Source organism: Puma concolor, chromosome D1 (genome assembly GCF_028749965.1).
Source record: "Puma concolor isolate L17-30 chromosome D1, mPumCon1.1.hap2, whole genome shotgun sequence".
Lineage (NCBI taxonomy): Eukaryota > Metazoa > Chordata > Mammalia > Carnivora > Felidae > Puma > Puma concolor.
The window spans coordinates 15,115,991-15,132,795 of NC_141676.1; the positions used below are offsets into that span (position 1 = coordinate 15,115,991).

The 16,805-nt window shown below is 38.5% G+C and overlaps 2 protein-coding genes across 3 annotated transcripts; both read right to left on the reverse strand.

The window, feature by feature from the left end:
* Positions 1–453: 453 nt before the first annotated feature.
* On the reverse strand, positions 454–8,207 carry LOC112865257 (olfactory receptor 4C11-like). Of its 2 annotated transcripts, XM_086679393.1 has the most exons (2): positions 8,194–8,207; positions 454–1,354 (listed from the first exon to the last, which is right to left on the reverse strand). In XM_086679393.1, exons 1-2 carry the CDS (start codon positions 8,205–8,207, stop codon positions 454–456), a joined length of 915 nt encoding a protein of 304 aa, XP_086535519.1. The 2 variants fall into 2 exon arrangements, with proteins under 2 accessions (XP_086535519.1, XP_025784080.2); XM_025928295.2 differs by lacking the exon at positions 8,194–8,207 and having other exon boundaries at positions 454–1,362.
* Positions 8,208–15,758: 7,551 nt separating this feature from the next.
* LOC147576501 (olfactory receptor 4C11-like) lies at positions 15,759–16,667 on the reverse strand. The gene has a single exon (XM_086676396.1). It carries the CDS (start codon positions 16,665–16,667, stop codon positions 15,759–15,761), a length of 909 nt encoding a protein of 302 aa, XP_086532522.1.
* Positions 16,668–16,805: the final 138 nt, after the last annotated feature.

Consider the following 16,805-nt stretch of genomic DNA (forward strand, 5'->3'; position numbering starts at 1 on the left):
ACGGATTAGCTCTATGTCCAAGTTTTTAAGGACTAAAATAAAATCTGTAAAGAATTGGTGTGTGCAAACACACACACACACACACACACACACACAATCATTCTGCCAACAGTCAGTATATTTTTTTCTGAAGACAAATTGTACAGGAAGAGAAATTATCATGTGAATATGGCCAGCTGTCAAAAGAATGCAACTGAGAAGCAGCCAGCTTGTTCATAATGGTTACAGAATTTAAATAATCTTATTCTAATGCCATCCTCTCTGAAAAAGGGATGTGTATTATTCGTACTTATTCATAATAATTCAATTAAATATATAAATTTTAGTGAAATTAAAATTTCCTAATGGATTTTTCCAACAATGAGAATAATTCATTTTGCCTGTCCATGAAGGAAGACCAGGCTGTTAAGGAAAAATACATTAGAAACCCTGAATATCCTGTATCCAAAGAAGTCATACTTTGCTACACCATAATTTCTTCATGGCTTTTTTCACTTCCATATTCCTCAGAGTATAGATCAGAGGGTTGAGCAGGGGCGTCCCAATTGTATAAAACACAGCCACCATCTTGTCTATTGGAAATGTGGTGGGTGGGCGTGTGTATATGAATATGCATGGACCAAAAAATAAGACAACCACAATAAAGTGGGAGGTGCAGGTGGAAAGGGCTTTTCGCCTTCCTTCAGCACTGTGGTTACGCAGAGAGTACAAGATGACAACATAGGAGGTAAGCAGGATTATGAAACTCACCGTGCATATGGCCCCACTGTTAGAAACAAGTAGCAAATTTGTCACATAAGTGTCCATGCAGGCAAGTTTCAACAAGGGCTGCAAGTCACAGAAATAGTTGTCAATCACGTTGGGGCCACAGAAAGGCAATCTCAAAGCCAGGAAAATTTGTGCCGAAGAGTGGATACATGATCCCACCCAGGCTAGAATCACCAAAACCCTACAGACGTGCCGGCTCATGATGGTTGTGTATCGCAAGGGCTTACAAATAGCTACATAGCGATCAAAAGCCATGAGGATGAGCACCAAGATTTCCATGCACCCAAAGAAATGGAATGTAAAGACCTGAATCATGCACTCATTGTAGGAAATGGTCTTCTTGTGAGAAAGGGCATCCACAATCAATCTGGGGGCTGTGGTTGTAGAGAAGCAGGTGTCAGCAAAAGACAGATAAAATAGGAAGAAGTACATGGGAGTCCCAAGGGTCCTGCTTGTTTTGATAGTCACTACAATGAGAAAGTTCCCCAACAGTGTCGCAAGGTAAAAGATCAAGAAGACCCCAAATACTGCCTTCTGCTTTCCTGGATCCCGTGTCAACCCAAGGAGAATGAATTCAGTCACACTGCTATTCATCGCAGTACTACTGGCTGAAAGTAAGGTGCAGTTGAGGACAAGGGCTGAATCTGCAAAGAGAAGAAAAGAAGTGACAGCTTGGGAAGATCGGTGGGCTGAACTCTGAATGCCTTGCTTTTGCTCCATGTTATGTTACTTCTGACTGCCTTCAATCCTCTTTGACTCTTGGTAAATCGGCAGATGCCCAAGCCTCTCCCAGAGCTATCTGTTGATTCAGAAATGAACTACCTTGGATCAAAGCCTTTCCATTTGGGGAGGTAAAATGAAATGTCCTTTAAAAATTCTGATTCCTACCAAGATTGAAAACTGCAGAACTTCAATTCTCCTTCAGCAAGTAACTTAACTGTGTTAAAATTTAGCTTTCATTTGAAAAATGGAGTGAAAGTATTTGCCTTACCTGTCCCTGGGTTTCCTTAAGAATTAAAAGATTGTTTATGAACACAGATACACACATATATCTCATGTGTTATACGTTTTATCTATGTGCTTTGAAATCTAAAAGAGACTATTCCACTAAGATTAAGCACTCATATTGTTGGAGAATCCCTCTGGAAGAAAATACTCTCAGTTCAGTTCACTTATTTTTGGGTCTCCTACCCCTTCATCTCTGAACCCATCAGTTTCTTGGATATAATATGCCTTATAAAACTCTATTTTTACAATCTTTTACTTAATGCCTTCGTGTTCAACATCAGCTTCCCTGATGTCATTATATAACCAATGTCAAGAAAACTATGAGGCTGGAATAGTTGAGGAAAACTGTTTACCTTCTTGACTGTACTGTGGGACTAAACTAGAATATTGAACATCTCTGCCTATGAATTCAACATGCTATAAAATATCTAATGATGCTTATAATCTAAATAGGCATCAGAGATGTTACTCAGAGATGTTCATTTTACCCTGAAATCACCAGCATGCTTCTAAAAATTTCATCTGAAAAGTATCCCATAATTCCAACATACTATGTTATGATTGTTCTATTTCAAGTATTTGTTCATAACATATTGAGTTTGTCATTAAAATCATCATATAATATCATTTTGTGTCCTGATTTTGACTTGGGATTATTATAACCCTTCCTCCCATGTTATCAAACTTATCATTAGTTTAACTGTTAATTTAATTATGTGACTTTGTATAAAATTTCTTCTATGGAATCTCTTTGACCGTTTTTCTTTGAGATAGTTATATTGCTTCCAATTTTGACTCACATAAATAGCAACTTAGAGTAATTTCCTAAGCATGATGTTGTCGTCCCAAATACTAGAGATTATCATTGCTGTGGATAATTACTAAAAATATTTTTCAGTATTGTGTGTACATTTATTAACTATATTTTCTGACGAAATAATTCATGTTTTTCATTAATTATTCAAAGTACACAGAAATATGAAAGAAAATTTAAAGCTGTCTCCAAGCAATTGAATATATAATCCTACTCTCCAGAAATAACTACTTTTGGTTTCTTTTAGAATGTCTTTTAAGAAACATTCCCTAAGTATATTAACATATGTGTGTATGCCTATATCCTTTTGCTATATACACATATGGTCAATATTTCAAAGTTGATGATTTTGCAGAAAAGCTGATGAACATGCAAACAAACAAAAAAGGTTATTTTATGACATGATCTTATTCCCTCATTTGGTTAGTAGAGAAAATCATATTTTGTTTCATACATACATACACATCTTTATCACCAACCACATTTTACATTTTACTACATTTTTAATGAAAATATTGCTCTACTGAGAAATTTTTATCTTTGTTCAGTTCATAATTTGCAACCTTGGTATTTTATCTGGGATGGCTATTCATCAAGAAAATAACTACATTTCTTGGTCAAGAGCACAGTTGCTGCGGTCAGATGTCTTGGGTTCAAATCCCAGATCCACTCTTTACTAGCTGGGGAAAACTACTTTACACATAACATGGTTACACTGCAGATAAAATGAGAAAAAGATCCAGCTTATAATAAGCGAGAGCTATGTAAGTCCCGCCTCTGCTACTTTCCCTATTATGATTTTACTTTTTCTCTTTTTCTATGACTTTTTTTCCTTTTCTTATATTACAAGCTGTCCATTTTCCCATTCTAATTTAGTCTTTTTCCAAAACATTTAATAATGGTACTGCCATTCCCTTCTCTCATACTTCCATAATCATCTTTGATTTTAAATATCAAATCACAATTACCTGGACTTATGGCAAAAATGGGCAAAATACTCACTTTTTCTTAATGACTTTGAGTTTTAAAATACACGTAGATGATATCATTAATTATGTAAGGGACTATGTGGTTGGTATTACAAGTATAAAAACCATCTGCAGAGAGAAGAGTTAAAATTACTAAAGGACAGATGGGTCAGTGAAAAACTGAGAATTCTGTTAAGAGATGAACTATAGCTTTAACTGAAAAAAGTCAGGATCTGAGCAAAGTTCTCTGAGATGCAAACACCTGAAAGCACACTAGAGAGGTAAGTTAGCACAGTGAGAGCATCGAGGCTGAAGTGGAACCACTGGATTCATACCCCAACACTGCCCAGTATCGTTGCATATTGCAAATTCCGTACATATCTCTGTGTTTTATTTTCTTCACCTATGAAAGTGAAGAGTAAAATAATCTACTTTTTAGTGTTTCTATGAAGGCTAAATAATTCAGTATGTACGACGCAGAAGAGATGCAGGTATTTAGTAACTGTGATTGGAATGGTTCTTTCATTATGATTACTAGTATCAACATTCCACTATGATTATTAATATTACCAAGATATTAATCTACCTGTTCATTTACCCATACTACATCTGCACAACGCTTTTGCACACTAATTTCCTTCCCCCAAGTGACTGAAATCATCTTGGCACTAATTTGCTCATGGTGATCAGAAGCTGGTAATGGCAACTCCAAATATCGTTAATACATACTAAAAAACAAATACAAAGTGCAAACAGCTTCCCTATATGTGAACCGTGATGACATGAGACTAGAAATAAAATATAACCTTGGTTGTAAAGAGTTTGTGATCCAAAGATACAAAAATCAGAGGGGTGAGAGCATTTGACATGAGAGAAACCAACCAAAGTTTTAATGGCGATGATGGGACAAATAGAGAAGGTCAATATGAAACTCCTGGTTTAGACTGATTCTAGTATCATAGTAGAAAACTTGGAAAAGCAAGGTTTCCTCTCTGCCAAAGGCCATGGAAGCCACGTTATGAAATTTGAACATATTTTTGCAGTCAAGTATTAGATTTGGAGATATACAAGATATGAGAGCTGATTTTATTAAGATTTATTCAGCACAGAAGAACAAAATCATTCAGCTGTTTATCAAAATTAAGTCATCTAGTTTTCTAAACATAGTCCAGTTGGATTTGGGCTTATCTGGAATGAGGTGCCTTCTCCCTTCAAGATGTCAGGGTTGCCCTGAAGACATCCATCTTTGAATCCCCTACATTAGAAACTCAATGGACAGCATACAGGTGGATCCACTGTGGCCCCAACAGAATGAAGATTGACCCAGCAGGCATCCCGAGTATGATTCAATGGTGACTCCAGACCTGTCCTTTCCCCTGTCAGAGGAGGAGCAGATGGGCTCCCTCTCAGCTGTCTCTGTAGGGGGCGGGGAGGAGGCAGCAAAATCACACACCTCCTCTCAGCTTTAATAAGATCTTTTGGTCATTGTTGCTTTTTAGTTTGTTCGCGTTGCTAAGACTTAATTTTTTTAAAGCAGTGCTATATTCACAGCAACACCAAGACACAGGTACAGAGATTCCCCATAAGGTCCCTAGCCCCCACCCAAATATCACCCCTGCCATTACCAACATCGCCCGCCAGAACGGTACATTTCCCAGAACTGATGAGCCTACCGTGACACATCCTCATCACCCAGAGTCCAAAGCTTACCCCAAGGGTCACTCTTGGGTGTGGTACATTATGGTTTCAGTAAATATTGTAACATACATCCATCATCATAATATCATACAGAGTATTTTCACTGACCTAAAATAGGATCAGTTTAGAGTCTCAAAACATGGGACATAAATATTCCTTTCACACAGTGTCTAATACTCATTAAATTCTAAATAAATGTCTCACACCATTTTGTTGGAGAAAATAATACATCGTGGAAGATAACTATGTGAGTTTTCACTGTGAGCATTATTAGCTCAAACATAGTACAAAATCAGGCTGGTTACTCATAAACAGAAGTATTACAAATGGTCAATCCAACAATTCTTTAAGTGGACCCTCTATAAAGTTTCTATACAGAAAGAAAGGACCCAATTTCAGAAATTCCGTCTTCTCCTCACTCTATCCTCTTCCTCTTTTTACCTCCTAGCTACAACTTCAAAAGGAAAAGTGGGCATTCTAAAAATATGATGAATCTTAACTTATGATTAAAGGGTTATGGTGGTTTTCAAGTGCAAAGGCTGAAATACTCACCATGACTTTCAAAGTCCTCAAACGCTGTGCCATAGTCTTGCTTACCACCTTTCCTCCCAAGGCTTCTGCTCTTGTGTGTTCCAGCCATGCCTGACACTTGCTGTCCCTGATGAATATGTCCCGACCATTTCATTCCCTACATTTTTAGTATTTCTTAGTGGCTAAATAACCTTCTTCTGATAAACTTCCACCTTCCACATTTACTTCCTGTGTCCAGAGTATCCTGTCCATCTCCTCGGCACAGCCTTCCAGGTTTTCCCAAACAACTTTCTTGCTACTTGCCTTCCACTGCTAAAAAGTGTGTGTGTGTGTGTGTGTGTGTGTGTGTGTGTTTGAATCATGCAACCCTTGATTATAGTCTTCTTTCCTTCTCTCTTTAAAATCTTCGTTCATTGGAATTTATATCTCATTAGGCAAATTTACATTGTTCTATTTTGTACACGTCCGACTAGGCTGGGAAGCAGCTTAGCAGAGAGCAGTCAAAAAGCAACCAGTACCAGAACTCAAACCATTGTGCTCCATGGTAATCTCTCCCCTCGAACACTCCACACCTCACCCACCACTGCCCTGCAAAGCATCAGACTCCATTCATTTGGGTGGAGCCGGATTAAGCCAGAAACCATGAATCAGTAGAGAAGAAAAGCACTGCCATGTCCAGTATGTACCCTGACGCTCAAATTGAAGAGGGATTAAAAAAGGGAGCAGAATTTATATTTCTATTTATGTTTATATTTATTTATATATATATTTATATTTATTTATGTTCACATTTACCATTTAAGCCCACAGTGTAAGGTTGAGCAAAGAATTGTTATGGAAAAAGAGTACTTGTCTCGGATTTCATGAGAGAGTTTGCTTCTCATTCCTCCACTCCATATATACCCCTTTCCCCAACAGCAGAAAGAGAATATAATTCTTAGCTGTAAGCAGGTTTTTCAGGAGTTATGGACAGCCAACTTTAGTATCATTACTGGCAGAATAATGAGTAAACCACAGATCGAGGTATCAACAGTATTAATGCATAGAGACTGCGTATGGCCAGCATACAACCTATTCCTTTTCCAGAACTTAAGCCTTGTAAATAAGAAATCCACATGAATAGGGGTGCTTGGGTGGGTCAGTCAGTTATGTGTCAGACTCTTCATTTCAGCTCAGGTCATGTTCTCATGGTTCGTGGGATCAAGCCCCATAGGGTTCTGCGCTGACCGCCTGCCTGGGATTCTCTCTTTCTCTCTCTCTCTGTCTCTCTCTTCCTGCCTCTCAGTCACTCATTCTCCATTTCTCTCTCTCTCCTCTCTCTCTCTCTCAAAATAAATAAAAAAAAAATTCAATGAAATAAATAAATTGAGGGTCAGCTGCTTATTTAATCCATTAAAAGAAAAAGAAACCCATATGTGGCGGACACTATACTTATGCCCCCTCAAATATACCCCCCACCCTTTCAATAAGAACTTTTCCTGAGACTGTGCTGCCTCAAGCAGAAGCCAGTGAAAGCTGGGAGCCCTGACACATTCAGATCCTCTCATCACTAAGACAAATATGTTCCCAGAGCTTCAAGCTTCTCAGGAGACAGAAATAAATCATGGCAACTGCCCTAAAACCCAGCCCTGCATGGGAGGCAAGGAAAAGAACATAGTTTACTGGGTTTGAAAACTTACCTTATTGCTCGTAAAGGAGAGGAGATCCAATAGAGAGCTCCTGTATTTGCTCTTGCAATTCGGATTTACTATGAAGATGAATCATGTGCAGTAAGTGTGCAACATGTGAACCGTACATCCAATAAATTTACTCAGCTTTCCAGTGCAGGGTCTGTGGGGAGAGAAGATACTCCACAGACAGCCAGTCTTTATTAAAAGGACTGAGTTAGAGCTGTAATATCAGCAGAAAATTTCTCACTTCTATTCTTAAAACTTACGAGAATAAAAAGGAAATATCCCCAATATTTGATGATAGAAAAGTCTCTTAAAGCAACTCTGTAACCCCAAAACAACTCCCCAGAAGAGCACGTGAATTAAACATTTCTCCTCCTCCATCTAATATTTATAGAGATTTCACAGATGTTCACAAATGCCAAGCCTTTGGGGGGACAAGGATTCTAGCCTTCCACCCATCGCAAGGGATAATCTCAAACAATCCTTGACCACAGCAAACCTCAGTGCCAAGCATTCCTGAACAATGCCATCAATGGGAAGATTCTGTCCTCAGAGCCCTTCTCCCCCTCCAGTCTGTCCTAAGAGACACTTCGCATTTCAGTTACCAACTGCTCCACTCCTGTCCCTGCCCTACAGAAAAAGCAAGCAGGTATAGATTCCTGAAAGTTCCCAAATGCTCTGCTCTTTAAGCCAAATCTTTTGTAACACCACACAAAACTCAGAGCCCATGTACAAGTTTAACCACATGTGATATGATTGAATTGTAGCTTCACTATTTTTGTCTCTGTCACTTTAAACATGTTTCTAAACTTCTCCCTGTTTCTTATTTTAGAAAATGTCACTCTTAGATATAATATAAATCTTAAAAATACTCATAAATTATAAAATTACAATGAAAACTACTCATTAAAATTTCTACACTTTCTAAATATTTTGAAGGCAGTAAGTTGTCAGGTAAAGAGAGAAGGGAAAATATATGGAAATGAAGATGTTTTCAAGTAGTTTTTATTTTTAAATCAATTCAAGTTATACTTAACAATGAAATGCACTTTTGTTATTGAGCAATTCTACACATTACTCAGTGCTCATCACAAGTGTCACAGACTGGCTACCTGTGGAGTATCTTCTCTCCTCTTGATCTCCTTTACTATTTCACACAGCCACCCACCTCCCTTCAGCAACCAGCATTTTCTGTTCGGTATTTTAGAGTCTGGGTGTTTTGTTTTCTTTTTCCTTTCTTTGTTCATTTGCCTTATTTCTTAAATTCCACATATGAGTGAAATCATGTGCTATTTGACTTCTTCTGTCTGAGTTATTTAGCTTATGGACACTCTAAGTCCATCCATGTTGTTGAAAATGGTAAGATTCCATTCATTTTAATGCTATGACTGCATTGTACATACCACATTATATTTTCTAATTTACATCCAAGGTAGTGAGCATATAGTTCACTAATAATTTCAGGAGTAGAATCCAGTGATTCATGCCCTACATCTGACACCCAGTGTTCATCCTAACAAGTGTCTTCCTCAAGGTCCTTTGCCCATTTATGCATCCACTCACACACAACCCACCCAGCACCCATCTGTATGTTCTCTATGTTTAATTTTAGTTTCTTTTCTTGTTCGTGAAGAGAGAAAGAGAAAAAATTGATACTTATTCCCATTTTTATGAAAAGATTTTTCTTCAGTTTTTTCTACCGTATTTTTCATGTTTTTGTAAACTTTTAAATCTATTTCACTTTCCTCATTTCTTTTTATTCTGTTATTGTATTCATTATTTTAAATTTTCAACTGTTTGCCTTTTTTTCACTACTATTCTTTCCTTGTTTTCTCTATTCTATCAAACTTCTTTCAACAGACATCCAGAACACACCTGTGACCAGCATCCTTCATTTGGTTTTTTTGTGTTGATTTTAATTTTTTAATTTTTATTTATTTACTTTATTTTATTAATTCTTTTTCTTCCTTCAAAATGATGAAATGAAAGAATTCACCCCAAAAGAAAGAAAAGGAAGAAATGGCAACCAGGGACTTAATCAACACTGTTACAAGCAAGATGACAGAACACAAATTTAGAATCACGATAGTAAGAATAATGCCCAGGGTAAAATAAAAAACAAAAAACACGAAGAATCCCTTTCTGTGGCAAAAAGGAAGTAAACTCCAGGAAGGTGAAAATAAAAATGCTACTACTGACATTCAATCTCGAAAGGTGCTATGGTGGCAAGGATGGATGAAGCAGAGCAGCAAATTCATGATACAGAGGACAAAATTATAGAGAATAGTGAAGCAGAAAAAAAGAGGAAAACTAAGGCAAAGGAGCAGGATATAAGAATGAGAGAACTCAGTGACTCATTAAAAAGGAGTAACATCCGGGGCGCCTGGGTGGCGCAGTCGGTTAAGCGTCCGACTTCAGCCAGGTCACGATCTCGCGGTCCGTGAGTTCGAGCCCCACGTCAGGCTCTGGGCTGATGGCTCAGAGCCTGGAGCCTGTTTCCGATTCTGTGTCTCCCTCTCTCTCTGCCCCTCCCCCGTTCATGCTCTCTCTCTCTGTCCCAAAAATAAATAAACGTTGAAAAAAAAAATTTAAAAAAAAAAAAAAAAAAAAAAAAAAAGGAGTAACATCCAAATCATATGGGTCCCAGAAGACAAAGAGAGGGAAAAGGGGTAGAAGGGTCATGGGAGCAAATAATAGTGGAAAAGTAGACCTCAAAATCCACGAAGCCCAGAAAACTCCCATTAGATTCAACAAAAACCAAGCATGAAAAAGGCAAATCATAGTCAAGTTCACAAAATACTCAGGCAAGGAAAGAATCATGAAAGCAGCAAGGGAAGAGAAAAAAAAAAGTCCTTAAACTACAAGGGATAACAGAGCAGGTTCACAGCAGACCTATCCACAGAAACTTGGCAGGCAAGAAAAGAGTGGTAAGATATGTTCAACATGTTGAACCAGAATGCAGCCAAGAATTCGTTATCCAGCAAAGTTGTCATTGAAAATAGGAGAGATAAAAAGTTTCCCAAACAAAACTGATGGAGTTGGTGAACACTAAACAAGGCCTGCAAGAAATTTTAAGGGGAACTCTCTGAGAGGAAAAAAGACGAAACAAAACAAAAAAGATCAAAGCAACAAAGACTAGAAAGGACCAGACAATACCACCAGAAACTCCAACTCCACAGACAACACAATGGCAATAAGTTCATATCTATCAGTACTCACTCTAAATGTCAATGGACTAAATGCTGCAATCAAAGACATAGGGTAACAGAATGTATAAAAAAACAAGATCCATCTATATGCTGTTTAGAAGAGACTCATTTTAGACTTAAGACAACTTCAGATTGAAAGTAAGAAGGTAGAGAACCATCTATCATGCTAATGGTTGCCAAAGGAAAGCTGGAGTAGCCAGTCTTATATCAGAAAATCCAGATTTTAAAATAAAGAGTGTAACAAGAGATGAAGAAGGGTATCAGATCAAAATTAAGGTTTCTATCTGCCAAGGAGATTTAACAATTGTAAATGTTTATTTCCTCAAGTTTTGATACCACAAATTTACAAATCAATTAATCACAAATATAAAGGAACTCATTGACAATAATAGGATAATAGTAGGGGACTTCAACACCCAAATGACAACAATGGACAGGTCATCTGAGTGGAACATCAACAAAGAAACAAAGGCTTTTAATGACATACTGGACTGGATGTACTTAACAGATATATTCATAACAATCCATTCTAAAGCAGCACAATACATATTCTTCTCCAGTGCACGTGGAACATTCTCCAGAAAATATCGCATACTGGGACACAGATCAGCCCTGAATAAGTACAAAAAGATTGAGATCATACCTTGTATATTTTCAGACCACAACACTGTGAAACTCGAAATCAACCACTAGAAAAAAATTGGAAAGTCAACAAATACTTGGATACTAAAGAGCATCCTACTAAAGAATGAATAGGTTAACCAAGAAGTTAAAGAGGTACATAAAAAGTATATGCGCCATAGAAAATGATAACACCACAACACAAAATCTGGGCGCAACCAAGGCAGTCATAAGAGGGAAGTATGTAGCAATGCACGCCTTCCTAAAGAAGGAAGAAAGATCTCAGATACACAACCTAGCATTCTACTTAAAAGAGTCGGAAAAAGAACAGCAAATAAAACCCCCAATCAGCATTAGACAGAAAATAATAAATATTAGAGTGGAAATCAATTGTATTAAAATTGAAAAAAAAAGTAGAACAGATCAATGAAACCAGGAGTTGGCTCTTTGAAAGAATTAACAAAATTGATAAACCTTAACAAGTTTGATCAAGAAGAAAATGAAAGGACCCGAATAAATCAAATCGAGAAAGAAAGAGGAGAGATCACAACCAACACTGGAGAAATACAAACAATATTAAGACAGTATTATGAGCAATTATATGCCAATAAATTGGGCAATCTCGAAGAAATGGACAAATTCCTAGAGACATATAAACTACAAAAGCTGAAATAGGAAGAAATAGAAAATTTGAGCAGCCCCATAACCAGTAAAGAAACTGAATCTGTAATCAAAAATCTCCCCAAAACCAGAGTCCAGGGCTTGATGGCTTTCCTGGGGAATTCTACCAAATACTGAAAGTAGAGTTAATGCCTATTCTTTTGAAGCTCTTCCAAAGTGTAGAAATGGATGGAAAAGTTCCAAACTCATTCTATGAGGCCAGCATTTACCTTGATTCCAAAACCAGACAAACACCCCACTAAAAAGGAGAACTACAGCCAATTTCCCTAATGAACATGGATGCAAAACCTCTCAACAAGATCCTACCCACCCTGATCCAACAATACACTAAAAGAACTATCACCATGATCAAGTGGGATTTATACCTGGGATGCAAGGATGACTCAATTTCCACAAATTAATCAATGTGACACATCACATTAGTAAGAGAAAGGAGAAGAACCACGTGAACCTGTCAATAGATATGGAGAAACCATTTGACAAAATTCAGCCTCCTTTCTTGATAAAACCCCAGTTTGTAAATGGTAATTAAACCCTTTCTTTCTAAGTTCCCTTTCTCCCTTTCTTGATCAGTCCTTGTGGGTGTTTCCACTCTTTCTCTTCCTCATCAGCTGCTTTTAGGGGGAGTGCATTTCCTGTACACTCGCCCTGTCTCTGTCCTCTGTCCACAAGCAAAAACAGCTCCCCACTATCCACAGCTTCTCTCTCACCCAGTTCACCTCTCTGCACCATGGACCTGCTGAGTTCTGTGCCTCATGTTGCAGATTGTTGTGTTAATCCTCAAATCTGTTTTCTAGTTGTGCAAGATGGTTTGGTGATGATCTAACTGTATTTCAGGGAAGAGACAGAGAAAAGAAAAAACTACCTGGCTGCTCCACCATCTTCGCCCCTCCAGTGCTGTCTACCATCACTTTCCAAATGAAAATAAATTCTCTTCAGGTCCAGTGGCATACAAATTGTTTATAATGTAACCTTTCTTATGCAGCAAGGTGTTAAAACTGAAATGTTGAATAGACACAATGGATGTGAACTTGTGCCTAAATCATCTTATGCCTACTTCCAAACCAAGGAAATGATCAACAGAAGTATGCTACAACTAGATAAAGGATATAAACGTGGTCGGGTTATAAAGTGGCTGAGTAATTTGTGAAAACAGCTTCAGAGAATTCACTGTAGAGGTATGTCTGTCCCTCACCCCAGGGGTGTGTGTGTGTGTGTGTGTGTGTGTGTGCATGTGCGTGTGTGATGGAGCCCTACTCTGAGAACCTAGCATGGGACCCTCCATATGGGTGCACTGAGCAGACTGAGGTAAGTAAAGTCAAGGAAGGAAGAGAGACTGGTTGGTATCAGATGAGGGTGACTGTTTGACATCAGCCTATGTTAGAAATATTTCTTCATTAATAGAACACTTTGGGAGCAGAGATGCCTGGATGTTTCCCACAAACTGCCACAGAGAAGCCAGAAAGTGATCTTTTAGGGACCAGCCCAAAAGAGTTCACTGGGAAGAGTACAGAATTTGGAAGTTAACCACTGGCTTTCTAAGGGCTAACAAGGGGTCATCAGTGATGACAAGAAATAGAAATCTTTCCACATCAAGGATGCTAAAATTAGAGAGCCTACAAAAAGCCCCCCAAGGAAGGCAAATAAAAAGCTTTCACCATTTGCCAGAGGCAGAGACAGTGAGGCAGTTTGTTAAGGTACCAGGTCAAGTAAGATCTTTCAGTTCCCTGCAAGTTCTCCCACCCCTTCCAACTGAGACTTTATTTAACATCTAAAAGAATCTGGCATCTAAATGAACTAAGCATGACAAGAAAATTTCTGCAATTGTTCTAAATATAACCTTCACGTGACCAGATTCAAATGCTTCAGAAATGAAACTGCAAGACACAAAATTAGGAAGATCGGGAGTCTTCACTTAGAACATAAAACATAATTGCCTCTTGTAACTATCGCACTGAGAGCTCTGACGAATGTCTTCCTTGGGACTTAACTATTTATTCTGCCACCTCTTTCTATGTAGGAGTCTTGGGCATCTTTGATGTGACACAATAACATTTGGTCTTCAGTTGGTAGAAATGTTCTCATAATTGGGAAGGTCATTGTATTCTTTTCTCATTAGCTTATATCACTTAAAGTAATTCTTCTTGGGGGCGCCTGGGTGGTGCAGTCGGTTAAGCGTCGGACTTCAGCCAGGTCACGATCTCGGGGTCCGGGAGTTCGAGCCCCGCGTCAGGCTCTGGGCTGATGGCTCGGAGCCTGGAGCCTGTTTCCGATTCTGTGTCTCCCTCTCTCTCTGCCCCTCCCCCGTTCATGCTCTGTCTCTCTCTGTCCCAAAAATAAATAAAAAACGTTGAAAAAAAAATTAAAAATAAATAAATAAATAAATAAATAAATAAATAAATAAATAAAATAAAGTAATTCTTCTTGGTGCTAGTTTGGTGGGAATTATAAGTTCAGATACTGAAACAGCATCACATGACGGTACTTAATTATGAGATTACGATGTGGTGGTGGTGGAGGTGGTGGTAGTTATGGTGGTAGGGTGTTTATTACACATCTCAATTGTTTAACTTCAAAAATCAAACCATGTATTCAAACATTCTCCTACAAAACCAGAAGACCAGAATTGAAAAGCACTAATGTGGACCTTCAATCCTGGCTTCTCCCGAGGAATATGAAATTTGAATTTTCAGACACCATTGGGAACCCTAAATAAATAAATAAATAAATAAATAAATAAATAAAGTGTTTTCCCTATATGCAAATAAATGTAACAGCCGAGGACGTCAAGCCAATCTACGTCAATTTTATAGAGATACCCAGAAAGTGCATTTGTTTCCCTGCAAACGTTCAGATATCCAAAAAGTGATTATTAATATAAAAAAGCAAAGCTTCTTCTATCCCACCTGGATACAGTTACCACTTTCCTTTCACCTTTGCTTTCTGTACACTGTACATTGCTTTCTAGCCGCCCTTCTAGCACTTAACCTTCTGCATATTCCTGCTGCCAAACCCCCTCATTGTGACCCCCTCATTGCGCTACCCTTGATCTGTGATGATGAAAGAGAAGGACCCTGCCAAAAGCAGTTCCTGGCTGATACCGCCCATCACTGCCAAGTGTAAAACTCTCCTTCTCCCACCATTCACTGAACACTGAGAGTGTTTTCCAGTGACAGTCCAGGTTTTCACTGAGATTTCCAGCTTTTTGTGGAGTTTGAGGGTCCGTCCATGTCCCAGTGAGTCAGCCTCAGGCACACATTCCACCGCAGAATTTTCTCAGAACATCTTCTCCAACTCACAGGTTGTCAGACCACAACATTCATTTCTAAGTTCTGGTTCCATAGGGATTAGCTCTATATCCAAGTTCTTAAGGACTAGAATGAAATCTGTAAAGAATTGGTGTGTGCACACACATACACACACGCACAATCATTCTGTCAATAGTCAGTATATTTTTTTCTGAAGACAAATTGTACAAGAAGAGAAATCATCATGTGAATATGGCTAGCTGTCAAAAGAATTCAACTGAGAGCCAGCCCAGGATGTTCACAATGGTTATGGGTGTTAAGTAATCCTATTTTAATGCCATCCTCTCTGAATAAGGGATGTGTATTTATTCGTACTTATTCATAATAATTCAATTAAATATATAAAATATTAGTGAAATTAAAATTTCCTAATGGATTTTTCCCACAATGAGAATAATTCATCTTGCCTGTCCATGAAGGAAACCAAGCTGTCAAGGAAAAATACTTTAGAATCCCTGAATATCCTATATCCAAAGAAGTCATTCTTTGCTACACCATAATTTCTTCATGGCTTTTTTCACTTCCATATTCCTCAGTGTATATATCAGAGGGTTCAGCAAGGGGGTCCCAATTGTATAAAACACAGCCACCATTTTGTCAATTGGAAATGTAGCTGGGGGGCGTGTGTATATGAATATGCATGGACCAAAAAATAAGACAACCACAATAAAGTGGGAGGTGCAGGTAGAAAGGGCTTTTCGCCTTCCTTCAGCACTGTGGTTACGCAGAGAGTACAAGATGACAACATAGGAGGTAAGCAGGATTATGAAACTCACCGTGCATATGGTTCCACTGTTAGAAACAAGTAGCAAATTTGTCACATAAGTGTCCATGCAGGCAAGTTTCAACAAGGGCTGCAAGTCACAGAAATAGTGGTCAATCACGTTGGGGCCACAGAAAGGCAATCTCAAAGTCAGGAAAATTTGTGCCAAAGAGTGGATACAAGATGCCACCCAGACTAGAATCACCAAAATGCTGCAGACCTGCCGGTTCATGATGGTTGTGTATCGCAAGGGCTTACAAATGGCTACATAGCGATCTAAAGCCATGAGGATGAGCACCAAGATTTCCATGCACCCAAAGAAATGGAATGTAAAGACCTGAATCATGCACTCATTGTAGGAAATGGTCTTCTTGTGAGAAAGGGCATCCACAATCAATCTGGGGGCTGTGGTTGTAGAGAAGCAGGTGTCAGCAAAAGACAGATAGAATAGGAAGAAGTACATGGGAGTCCCAAGGGTCCTGCTTGTTTTGATAGTCACTACAATGAGAAAGTTCCCCAACAGTGTCGCAAGGTAAAAGATCAAGAAGACCCCGAATACTGCCTTCTGCTTTACTGGATCCTGTGTCAGCCCAAGGAGAATGAATTCAGTCACACTGCTATTCATCGTAATACTACTGGCTGAAAGTAAGGTGCAGTTGAGGACAAGGGCTGAATCTGCAAAGAGAAGAAAAGAAGTGACAGCTTGGGAAGATCAGTGGGCTGAACTCTGAATGCCTTGCTTTTGCTCCATGTTATGTTACCT